Source organism: Arvicola amphibius, chromosome 11 (genome assembly GCF_903992535.2).
Source record: "Arvicola amphibius chromosome 11, mArvAmp1.2, whole genome shotgun sequence".
Taxonomy (NCBI): Eukaryota; Metazoa; Chordata; class Mammalia; order Rodentia; family Cricetidae; genus Arvicola; species Arvicola amphibius.
Window position 1 is genome coordinate 19,751,081 of NC_052057.2, and position 13,158 is coordinate 19,764,238.

At 35.5% G+C, this 13,158-nt stretch overlaps 1 protein-coding gene across 1 annotated transcript; it reads left to right on the forward strand.

Moving 5' to 3' along the window:
* Positions 1 to 493: 493 nt before the first annotated feature.
* Positions 494 to 12,951, forward strand: LOC119826918 (arylacetamide deacetylase-like 2). The gene is made up of 5 exons (XM_038348431.1): positions 494 to 631; positions 5,873 to 6,095; positions 7,291 to 7,360; positions 9,622 to 9,793; positions 12,349 to 12,951. The coding sequence occupies exons 1-5, from the start codon at positions 494 to 496 to the stop codon at positions 12,949 to 12,951; spliced, it is 1,206 nt and encodes a 401-aa protein (XP_038204359.1).
* The last annotated feature ends 207 nt before the right edge of the window (positions 12,952 to 13,158 follow it).

Here is a 13,158-nt window from a genome sequence, read left to right on the forward strand (position 1 = left end):
AGTACCTATCTATTTGAACAAGGCATTTTTTTCCTGCACATGTTTTTGTTCTGGTAGATTTCAAAACAGGGTTGGGAAGCATAGCAAAGAACAACATGGAATAAGTAATCATGCCAGTAACAGTTTCTGCCTCAAATTTCTTATAGTAACTTGGAAGTGGCTTCAAGTAAGAAATTCATTCTATGATAATATACTAGACAATGCTTAGAACAATGGAAAAAAAGAGCAAGGAAATTTCATAAAAGAACAGATATATGTCAGGTTTATTGACCCAATTTTCAATAGTTTATTTATGGTACCTTGTGTTACACAAAGAAGCCCAGTTGCATTACCTGTTACAACAGTGGCCTGATCTTAGAACTGAATCATGAATGAGTTGCTTTATTGCCGTGTTGTCTGGAAGACTTGGCCTGCTACCTTTGTCTTACTGTTTAGCGATTTATATATGAGGTAGCAATTTGATTATCAGCAGAGAGAGGTTTGGAGTTTAATCATGAGGAATAAAACGCTGCTCTTTGGATTATCTTGCATCCTTCTGGCTTATTATACTTATATACCCATTCCAGAAAATGTTGAAGAACCCTGGAAAGTGAGACTCATAGATATTCTTACGAAAATTACAATGCTTACGGTAATATACTTTTCCTGGGAAATTGGGAGGTCTTGTTACACATATATACATGAAGTGTCGTTGAGTCAGTATTTTGAAAGAGACTTTGCTTTTTCTAATGCTTTACCTACCAAATAATATTATAGTTTATATAGTTAACATTTTAGTTAATTGCTAACATGCTTTATTATCTAATGAAGATGCAATGTTTGTAAATGTGTACTTCTAAAGTTAAGTATATACTAACAGCAAAAATAACCAATATTTCTAAAGGAATTCTTGAGTAATTGTTCAGATGCTTGAATATATTTGATGGCTTTCAGAAAGGCTCATACATTTTCTTAAACTCACATGTATAAATTATTAATATCATAAAATTTTGATTTATTTTTATCTTTCTACTGTTTTAGTATCTTTTAGTATCTTTCTTTTTATATTTAAGTTTATATTTGGTTTACATTCATCAATTTTAAGTGTGTTAATAGTTAGCTAAATGGTGATGATGATTTCAATACAGTTTTATATAAGTTCTGTGTTAAATTTAAAATAAAGTATCTTTTAATAATCAGAAAAATCACAACAGTGGCATTTATTTCTGATTTTTTTCATATCACTTTGTAATTATTTGTGGAAGCTATCTGGCTGTCATATCTTCTTTTGAATTAGTCTGCTGTCAGAGCCCATCTGGGAAGCTCACTGGCAAGCTCACTGCATATTCATGGGCAGAGAGTGTGCTGTGTGACACATGCTTCCTGACATGTCTCAGACACATTCTGATGCTCAAGGGCCACATCTTGGTACTTGCTATTGCTGTTATCTATATTAGGTCTGTGTTGCTAGAATACAGATTTTATAATGACACATTCAAAAACTGAACTCAAGAGTACACCATGTTATTTTTCACCAAAATGTACTTCTGCCTGGAAGCCTTATAGGTATCATGAAAATAGGAAGGTTAAGTGCATGATCAGAGAAGACACTGAAATTTATGGTAAATGGAGAATACACAGGCTACTCTGCTGGATAACTGTTCTGTTTTCATGCAGGTTTCCGTGATAACATACCCTGGTAAAAAGCCAGGTGAGAGTCCACAACAAAGAATACAGGCCATTATTTCAGGACAATCAGGGTGCTATGGTATTGATCTTCCATAACTTTAACAATAAGATAGGAGATAAATGAATGCATGCATAATTATACTTAGCTAGCTATCAGGGCCCAATTTGGGAAACAGAGCTGCCTACCTTAAGGCTGTGTATTACCATATCAATTAGTGTTATCAAGACACCTCCCCCATAAACATGCTTACCAGCTAACATGATCTAGAAAGTCCCTTGAGGAGACTCTCCTAAGATGATTCTTGGTTATGTGAAACTGACAGTCAAACAAATCATGAAAATAACTGACACATTTTCTTCTGAGTCCAAAATTAGTTGAGTTATCCTGGTTTGGGCTTCTTAATGCCTCATGTTGTTGACTGAACCGAAGGGAAGTGAGGGTGGACAAGTGCCATTTTATAAACGGTTACGACGTCATCCCTGAGCAGTACATCTATCACTGGTTCATCGTGGAGTAGTACATACATCACTAGTTCGTATATCACCAAAGCGACACAATACTTATCATCTATCAATATAAATGTATTCTGAAAGCAAAGAATTGTAAAATTTGGCTTTTGTGTCCTCAGATGTGACATAGAATTATGAAATATATAAATATAGATGAAAAGGCTGAAAGATGCACAGTAAAAAAGAGGTCCAGACAGAAGAATCTCTAAACATGTTTTTATGTTGTTTAACAATGTGAGTAGGCTTAAGAAAGAAAGAAAATGGGTCTGGACAGTTATAGAAAACATAATTTAAAAAAACAAAGTCTTTAAAGAGATATTAGAGTATTATTTTAAAAAAGCCAGGGGCGGTGGTGGTGCACGCCTTTAATCCTAGCAATCTGGAGGCAGAGGCAGGTGGATTTCTGTGAGTTTGAGGTTTGAGGCCAGCCTGGTCTACAAGAGCTAGTTCCAGGACAGGCTCCAAAGCCACAGAGAAACCTTGTCTCGAAAAACTACACACACACACAAAAATGCCAGACAACATAAAAAATACACAAGGAGTATGGGTCCTATATACTATTGTGTTAATTTTAATTTTTTTTTTGGTTGCTCAAAAGCAAAGGACATAAGATTGAAGGAGGTACTGACAAATTAAACCAACTGAAATATTTTTAAAATGTCATAACTTTAAAACAAAAGTAAAAAATTAACATATTTGTAAAATGTAACTTAGAAGATATGTTGCTTTGGGGGGAGAAGCAGTTCTGTTTTTGTTTCCATAGGAGATGAAAAGCTGTGGGTTCCTTTTAGGTTAATATGGTTTGGTTGAGCAAGACCGTATAATAGGTCTCCATTGGGGATGATGGCCCAGGTGATTCAACATCCACAACAATTTCAAGGATACTGGAAGAGATGGACCAACCACACAAAATACCCCAGTCAGGACTTGAATGTAATTCTACATTTTCTTAGGATCCCCATAAGATTATCAGTGCCCACAATCAGTAGAAAATAATGTAGAAAACTACACCCAAATTATAAAACACTGTTTATAAATGTTTGATTTTATTTAAAGAAGGTTGGTTATAAATCGTTAATGGTCATAGTCAATTTCTAAAGAAAAGGTGGGAATATAATATAGAAATGAGGGAAAAACTTAGATTATTAAATCTACCTTGATCCAAAAAATAACTGTTGATCTCAAAATACTTTATATTAGTATGGATTTTGGTCTATTGATACAAATTTAAGGTACATTTTGATACTATTTCTATATCTCCACTCTTGTTTAAAGTATTGTGCTTATGCAACTTATTTAAAAATGTAACATATAGTTAAGAAATACAATAAACAGTCATTTATAGTAGTCAAATTTATATACATGTTAGGTTTTCCAGATATGCAAAGTCACATTTCAGAAAGATAGAAAACCTTTGAACATTTCAGAAGGCTATAGAATATGGCATTTAAAATGTTTTAAGAACTTAGAATTCTTTGGATGTGAGACATGTGCTCCTGGCAGCACCAATTACTTCAAGAGGATGATGAGCATTGAATAAACTCCTTGTATACTTTGCTTTCAGTGTGACAAAGCTAGCCATTTGGACAAGAAACTGCTCTTGCCTGGACTGTTTGACTGTATGCTGTATAAACTGGACATGCAGGACCCACAGGGAAATAAATGATGAGCTTCTCAAAACGAGGAGGGACAGTCCTTCAGGTTCCTACTTCATGAAAGAGTCTGTCAGACATTCTGCAGGACACAGAAGAAAGTGACTGACAAACTTTACCAGAATAGGTAGAATAGTCCTTCAAATTTTCTACTTCACTGAGAAATCTGCAAGAAACTCTAGGCCTGTAGGCTGAGTATGGATGTCCCAATGTTACAGAAAAACTTTTTGTAACTGTCTAAGCATCAGGTATCTTTGTAATTCTAGAATTTTGGAAGTTGCTTACAATGCATTTCCTATTTACTCATTACATTTTAACTTCGAAATAAGTCGAAGACAAAGAAGATGGGTTGGTGGGTAAAGCACTTGTTAGGAAAAGATGAGTTTGGATGTCCAGTACCCACATAAAAGTACATATAGTGGTGTCCATTTGTGACCCAACAGCTTCCATAGTGGCATGGGAAGATGGGATATGAGAATCCCTGGAGGTTTATGGACTATCTCGACTGGCATATGTAGTGACAAGGAACAGCAAACCCTAACTCAAATAAGTTGAAATCAACATCTGAATGTATTCTCTGGCTCCCATTGACATATATGGTACACACATGCCTGCACACACAAACACACACACACACACACACACACACACAGCTAAACTTTAAACACTGAAACTAAATTTAATGAACAAAAATTAAATTAAAATATTGGGAATAGACATACAAAGAAAGGAAGCATAAAAGGCTTTTTCCAGTTAGTATTTTTAGGTAAAACTAAGCTAATAAGAACTTAACCCAATGAAAAGTACAGTGGCAAAAATTTGTGGGATCAAATGAGATTATCTTGATTTTAACTTTTGTATGCTTTAGATTTTTAAATTTATAATGAGCTTTTAATATTTGACAATTTCATAAATTCACATGATGAATTCACCTCTCTTGCAGAAACTGTTCTCAAAATTTCCTCTTTCTACTCTTACGTTTTCTTTGTGAATCCCCACTAATTTTATTAGTGTCCAACTTAACATGGGGGGGGGCATTATGTATCAGAACAAGGCTAGCTATCTACACCACTCAAAATGGCATCTACCCTCTCGGCAACCATGAAGAGTCAGTATTTCCTGAGGTTTGTATGGGACCTTCTTTACAAGTCCCTCATCTATCATGAAATGTTGGTTGGCCTAATATTATGCATGTCTTATTACAGATGAATTTATTGAGATTTATAGAGTATAAATAAGAGTACATGCATCGGGACATGTAATAAGTCTAATTGTTTAGTCTAGCAATACTTCCTTGTTTTTCTAAAGTAAGGATAATCTTTTGACATATTTAGTGCACTATTTTCTGATTTCATTTTTCTTTGTGCTTGACTAATATTTTATTGTATTGAAAACATAAATAAAATATATATTTAATGATATCTATAACTATCATCTATCATGTTTATATTTATATCTATATTTAGATCATATTTATTCTACTTTCCCCTACAACTTCTCCCAGACCCTTCTTCATATTGCATAGCCCTCACAACATCATTTCCTTTTTATAAAATATTTTTCATAACTCACTGAATCCAGTTAGTGCTGCCTATGGACGTAGAGCCATGTGCTGGAGCCAGTGCAACTTTCCATATCCCTGAAGGTACCTGATCCTTTCATCCCCAGTAGCCATTAACTGTCAGTAGCTCCAGAGTTGGGGTTGGGGCTTCCTGTGTTACAGAGCCGCAACAAACGCTTCCATATTATTGGATTTGGTCATGTGCACATCTCATACAGATAACCAGAGCATCTATGAGGTGATAAGTGCAAGTGCCTTGTCATGTTTGAAAGACACTGTATTTCAGCCATCTTTCCCTTCTGTGTTTCCGTATGTTTCTTCTCCATCTTCTGAGGTGTGCATTTCACCTTTGGTGAAGGATGTGCTATACACACTATGGCATTATTGCACCCCTTACTCTTTTTCCCATTGCATCTTTATGTGAATTTAGTGCTGTTAAAATAAAAAAATAATGCATACATGTTGGATGTTGTTTTGATAGGCCACAGTATTTGAATATATGGGTCTTATGAAAATTGAAGATTTTTTCTTCATATTATTGAGAACTCAAAATATAGAGCCAATTTCCGATGAAAACCTTACAGTGATTGACACAGAATTCAATAACATTCCTGTTCGTCTGTATTTGCCAAAAAGGAAGTCTGAAAGACAGAGACCAGCTGTCATTTACATTCATGGTGGTGCTTTTGTCACAGGAAGCTTCAGTAAGTGTATTTTTAAATGTGTGTTTTAAATTGATTGCAATTGCTATGTGAAATGGAATTCTCTGCATCTCATGATCTTGTTACACATTATCCTGCAATGAGTTAATTTTCCACTGAAACTCCATTTGACAGTAGTCATGATGTTTTATATAATAAATTCACTTCTTAATTAATTGGTTCTTGCTGACAAATTTTGGCATTGTTTTCTGTTAAGATTTTAATCATAATAAATTTATTTTTGTCCCTATCTCTTGATATAACAACTAACTTCAATTCATAGTTAATTTCTGTAAAAAATATTGTAAACGAGAATATGCTGATTGATTTTAACTACAATTAAAATTTTCACTTATGTTAAAAAATGCAACTTAAAGTTTATTTTAAAGCCTAAGCCTCTTATTATGAAAAAAATTACTTAAAAAGATTATCCTAAGAAGTATATTTGGATTTAGGTAAACTAAAATCCCTTTATTAAAAAGTCTGAGAACTCTAAAAGATCTTTAAAGATAGATTAATTAAGGTGACTATTAAAATTTATGAATATTATAATGATGATTATAATATGATCTTCAACTTACTTCTAGAGTTCTGATTTATAGCCAGTTTTATGGTATGGACATGGTTACTTTGAGAGAGTCAAGACATAAACTTTTTACTCTCCTGAAAAGTAAAATATGAATTCTATGAAAGGACAGCTTGCTACTATTTAAGCTTCGGGACTGTGATCTTCACCACTGCTTGTCAGTCACTGCGACAATGCCTGGTGTCGTCCTTCTGTACTGCTCAGGCACAGCCTCCTCCAGATGTAACTGACTGCAGAAATGAGCAGCAGGAGCACAGTCACAGTGCACCAGGCTGTGAATCTGGAGTCAGGTGAAGCTAGCAACACAGGAAGCCAGAGCGAGTTTTCTGAGAAACTCCAACCGGTCATCAAGGCACAAAATCTTCTTTCATTGTGACCTAGCAAGAGTCTTCTCTTCTGGCTGGCCTGGGTTAGGAGGGATTTAGTGGGTGGGAGTTAATGAAGGTTTGCTTACTCCAGTGGAGTTTTCTTACACGTGGTGGCCAAAGTATTGACTGCAAGATTTCCACTGAGTAATCACAATTCCGATTTCTCTTAGGATTCATAGATGTCTGGGTTTCCATTGCCTGGCATTTACACAGCTCTGTTCTGTATTTATGTCTGTCATTTCAGAGATGCTGTCCTATGATTTTGTGAACCGAATGACAGCCAGCAGACTTGATGCTGTTGTGGTGGCCCCAGAGTAAGAGACTGGCTGTTTTTAGTATTGTGCCCTTGCCCTCCCACCTAAGCTTAGTTTACAGTACAAGTTGCAAAATCCTCAGTGATGGCTGGATTGCTGCTAGGAAATATGGGTTTAAAAATCTTTTCTTAACCTTATAATATCAAAATTTCTTCAATAAGGCTCCATTTTGCATTCATCTCTGCCATGGTAGACTCCCATGAGAAGCAGAGATGTGAACATCTTTGCCAATAGAGCAGTGACAGCTTTAAGAACATAAAGCCTACCTAGGTAATATGCCCATAGTGTATATTCATCATACCTAAGGGGGTAATAAGGAAGCTGCTTGTTAGTTCCTGGCTGCTTAGCCCCAAAATAACCACACAGAGACTGTATTAATTAAATCACTGCTTGTCCCATTAACTCTAGCTTCTTATTGGCTAACTCTCACATATTAATTTAACCCATTTCTATTAATCTGTGTATTGCCATGTGGCTGTGGCTTACCAGCTAAAGTTATGCCGTCTGTCTCCAGCAGGGCTACATGGCTTCTCTCTGACTCTGCCCTTCTTTCTCCCAGCATTCAGTTTAGTCTTCCATGCCTACCTAAGTTCTGCCCTGCTATAGGGCCAAAGCAGTTCTTTATTCATTAATGGTAATGACAGCATACAAAGGAAAATCCCACATCATGAGGGGTAGAAGCAATGTATGCTAGAGTCATTATTGGGCCAAGTAATATCAATTAGAACAAATGTTGGGACCACTCAAACATCTCAAGAACCTTTCCAATGACGGCTCTTAATTAATTCATGACTTTTGTTCAAATGTTCAACAGTACACCAGAAAGTTGAATACATGCTTATTGCTTTATAACCTTTTGGGTATATTCTATACTTCTTATGCCTCATCATGAGGTTGGAGAAAATTGGCTTTCCCCTGCTAATTTTATAGCATAGAAATGGATTTGCAAAATTCTAGATTTTTTCTGAAACATTATAAAAAAATTTTCCTGACAGTATAATAGAGTCAAGTAGCATGAACTAGCGAGTTCAGTACTGTCGTGCTCATAGCCACTGCTTTAAAGCAAGTGGAATCACTTATGTTTGAGAAATTTCTAATTTATAGTAGTAATGTCAGCTTGCATTTATCATTATAATTCAACCAACTTTATCACGTTATAATTTACATAAGATTTTAAGAGTAAAGTTATATCTAGTTTAAGGATTCTAAAATATTGCAGGCAAACTTTGTTCTTCACCTTGAGTTAAAATAGTATTTTGATGTTTCATGGTTTATATTATGCTATTTTTATCCTTTTTATTTTTTTAATTTTTTTAATTTTTTTTAATTTTTTTAAAAAATTTATTTATTATGTATACAACATTCTGCCTTTATTTATGCCCACATGGAGGAGGGCACCAGATCTCATTACAGATGGTTGTGAGCCACCATGTGGTTGCTGGGAATTGAACTCAGGACCTCTGGAAGAGCAGTCAGTGCTCTTAACCTCTGAGCCATCTCTCCAGCCCTATATTATGCTATTTTTATACACTTAAACACACCTTAAAATTTAAAAATTCACAAGGACTATCTGAATAATATTGTTTATTATATAACTATGAATAATTCAAGAATTCTAATCCTAATTGTAAACGTAAAAAAAATAGACTGTTTGAGACATGATTCTATAAAAGAATGCACAGTGAGATGGGGTAAGGATGAGGGCGTAAAGATATGATATATTTTGTCTTAAGAATCACAGTATTTTAATAGTACTCATTGAAATAGCTTACATATCCATATATCAAACTGTTTATTTTAATTCAAATCCTCATGCTTAGGAATTGAAATTCTACAATTCTGTGAAAGTTCGGACAAATAAATTTCTAATTGAAGGCGACTACCAACACTTTGTCTCAGATTTTCTGATTTTAAATTTCTTGAATAATCTAATCAATGATCATGAATTGCTTTTGAGTCACCAACTCCATTCAGGGCTTGGTGAAGTTACAGGCTTCCTGAGGGTGAAAATACATGCTCTCTTATTCTTCTTCTCATGGTAGTAATACCAAAAACACTTCGAAACCAGAACCTATGTCTTATTTTAAAATAGAAGTTAATTATCAGTAATCCTAGGTTTATTTGATGGGTTTAAAGGTTCAAAATAGGGCCAAATTTTATTTATATATCTGCTAGTAAATTTTAGAGATAATTAGATACCTTAGCCTAATCATAAGTATCTTAAATTCTTTGTTTCTTTTTTGTTTGACTTACCTCTAAAGCTACAGAATTGCTTCTCAGGATCTATTCCCAGCTGCCCTTGAAGATTGTATTTTTGTGATCAAGTTCTTTCTCCAAGATAAAGTTCTTGAAAAATATGGAGTGGATCCTGCTCACATCTTTATTTCAGGAGACAGCTCTGGGGGTTCCTTGACAGGATCAGTGACTCAACTGGTACGTTATGTGTGTTACGTATGATTGAAACCAGCACAATTTTGTCCTAACACAAAGGAAGTACCTTTGTTATTGTGTCTGAATGATGTTTTTACTGTAATCTATAAAATGTAACATAACCAAATAAGTTTATTCTTTTGCATGATTTTAGATTTAGATGTGGCTTTAGTCAAGAAATTAGGTGATGTTGCATAAGAATTTCATAATCCTACTGTGTGTGTGTGTGCACGTGTGCTTAGTGGGCACTGAATCTAAGGATATATGCTCACTAGACAAATGATCTACCATGGAACTATGGAACTACCTCTTTTTAAGCTCTTCTTGAGTTGGTCTCTTGTTAAGCATCCCAGGCTGAATTTGAATCTGTTCTGTAATATGCCTTAAACTTGCAATCTCTTCCCATCAGGCCCCAGCTACTTGGAATAGAGTCACATGATCCAGCCTACATTATCATACTAATTTAAAAAATATAGCAATGACTGTGAACAATTATTTAGTATAAGTTTTATTGCTAGCTTTCCAAAGATAAATTATAGAATTTGTGTGAATTTGGTGTCACTGTACTTGATGCAAATTGATTAGTTTCTTGTCTCTCTGACTAGAAGACCTAATAAGAAAAAGGTAAATGGAAAATGAGTTATTTGGGCTTATGGTTTAATACGGTACAGTACCTGCAGGCAGAAAATCCATGGCAGCGAGAGGAGTTTATCCCTGTGGAGCAGACAAGTGAGGATGTTTTAATACATTTTTCAAGGACATACAGCAAGAGTCACGAAGCAGAAGCAATGGAGGAGTGGTGCCCAGTGACTTATTCCTGGTGGCTTGTTCCAGTGGTAGAACCTCCTACAGTGGGCTGGGCACATCAATCACTTGTTTAGAAAATCTTCACAGTCTCACCCACAGACTAATCTTACAAAGACAACAGTTTCTTTATTGTTCCCTCTGCTCAAATAAATCTAGCCTGTGTTAAACTGACAAAACAAAATGAAAGAAAAACCAGCCAGAGCTACTAAACACTTCTCAACTTGATGCACAAACGGGCGCATCATTATTTAACTGTGACCTTCCCTTACTTATTTATGCCCAATCGCTCATATTAATATCATTATATCAATATTAAACACATTGCAACTTTGAAAGTCCCGCAATCTTTACAAATTCAAAGACGTTGATGGTCAGTCACTCTAAAATAGCCAGTTTCTCTAAAATTTCAAAGTTTATTACTGTGGGTTCCTATAAGATAATAAATTAATTAAATACTTTCATATTCCAAGAAGGAAGAATTAGAGCAATGTCTCAATCAGAACAAAGTGAAACAAAAGTCTAAAATAGGAAAACTTGGGGTTAGACACTGCAGGGTCACTATATAGGCTCCAAAGATCTGGCCACAGCACATGTAATCATGTTCATTGGACATTTTATATCCCATGTTTCCTTCTGAACTTGCAGGACTTCTCCTCCTTCTCCTTCTCCTTCTGTTTTTTGGGTGTGGGGAGGGACCATTTCAAAACAGGGTTTCTCTGTAGTTTTGGAATCTGTCCTGGTACTTGCTCTGTAGACCAGATTGGCCTCGAACTCACAGAGATCCACTGGTCTCCTCCTCCCGAGTGCTGGGAGTAATGGCGTGTGCTACCACCGCCGTGCTAAGAACTTTGTACCTATGTTGTGTTGTGCATTTTGAAGTTGGTCAGATATTTTCCTTGTGATGTGCTGTTGAGATTTCAACTAGCCCTCTCTTTTCATATAAATTCACTTTCTGATGAGGGCATGACCTTGCACTCAGCACATCCTGAACTTCCTGTGGAGGGATGCAGACACAGATGGGGATGCTGCACTCTCTTATAGAAGCACACGTGCTGCCAGGGCTCACTGCAAGGTCCCTCCTTTAGTGTGCTAACTAGGTAACGAAAGGAAAGGATCTTCTTATGACTGTAAACTCAGGACTCTTCCTGTTTCTGGTAGATACAGATTACACATGAAAACCATTAGTTTCTTCTGCTCTTCTGACTTTTGTAAATTATTCTTTGTGTTTTCTGTCATATTATAATACTAGTAGCTAAAGGTAAGGCATATGATAGAATTGTTTGCAACATGTAACAACAAATGTTTATGCTCCATCTGAATGGGTTTTCAACATGTTGTTTTACTATATTCATTGTTTCTGCTATTGTAGATTCCTGTATGTCAACATAAGGAAGCTGGGCATGATGACACATACCTAGGTTAAAACCACATGGGAGGCTAATACAGGAGGACATGTGATAGATAGATAAAAACAACTTGTCACCAAAAACTAAAAGTATTTTTAAACATAGACATTCTGCCATCTCCAGTAGGATTCTCCAACTCATTTGGTCTTGTTTGGCTGCCAAGTGTGAAGAAGGTGGAATGAGGATCTCATTTTTCAAACCATGAGTAAATGTTATGAGAATAATCCTCAGATACTGTTTCAGTTTAATAAATTTATTTGCCTCAGGACATTAAAACAAAGTTACCAATTCTTTTTTTGTTAAAGCATTTGACTCATTAACACCCATCATGTGTTTTATTTACAGCTACAGGATGATCCAGAATACAGAAACAAAATTAAGGCACAAGTCATGATATACCCTAACCTACAGGTAATTGATACCTGGATGCCATCTTATCGAGAGTATGAAAACGGCCCCTTTTTGTCAAGGGAGTTAGCAATTAAAGTGTTCCTCCGATATCTAACAGAAGATGAAGAATTGCCAAAGGCAGTACTGAGAAATGAACACATGCCTGAAGGATCAAGAGACTTGTTCAAGTTTGTTAACTGGAGTCACTTCCTTCCTGAGAAGTATAAAAAGAACCATGTTTATAGGGAGCCCATTCTTGGAAAGCTGGATGCTTCCTATCCAGTACTTCTAGATAGTAGAGTGTCACCTTTGTTAGCCAATGACTCCCAGTTACAGAGGTTGCCATTAACTTATGTCATCACATGTGAACATGACATCCTAAGAGATGATGGGCTTATTTATGTCACCCGACTCAGAAATGCAGGAGTTCCAGTTACACACGACCACATAGAGAATGCAATTCATGGAGCCATATCATTTGCCACAGCACCCATTTCTTTACATTCAGGTTCGAGGATAATAGATAAGTATATAAGTTGGCTACAAGAAAATCTATAAATCAACTGTACATATAGCTAGGTAGTCAGTTAGCTAGCAATGCTACCTAAAGGTTATGATTTAAAGTATTTTAAAATTAAAGAGTTTAAACATGACTTGAACTTTGGGTAAACCTAATTTTAAGTTAGAATAAATAGGGTTAGTATATTGGGGAAGCTACTTAATTTTGATAATTTTCAATTCAATACAATGGAGATATTCATTTTG

Coding starts and splice junctions, on each gene's coding strand:
- LOC119826918 (XM_038348431.1), top strand. CDS start 494: ATGAGGAATAAAACGCTGCTCTTTGGATTATCTTGCATCCTTCTGGCT. Junction 6,096..7,290: donor TTTTGTCACAGGAAGCTTCA/GTAAGTGTATTT, acceptor CTGTCATTTCAG/AGATGCTGTCCTATGATTTT. Junction 9,794..12,348: donor CAGGATCAGTGACTCAACTG/GTACGTTATGTG, acceptor TTTTATTTACAG/CTACAGGATGATCCAGAATA.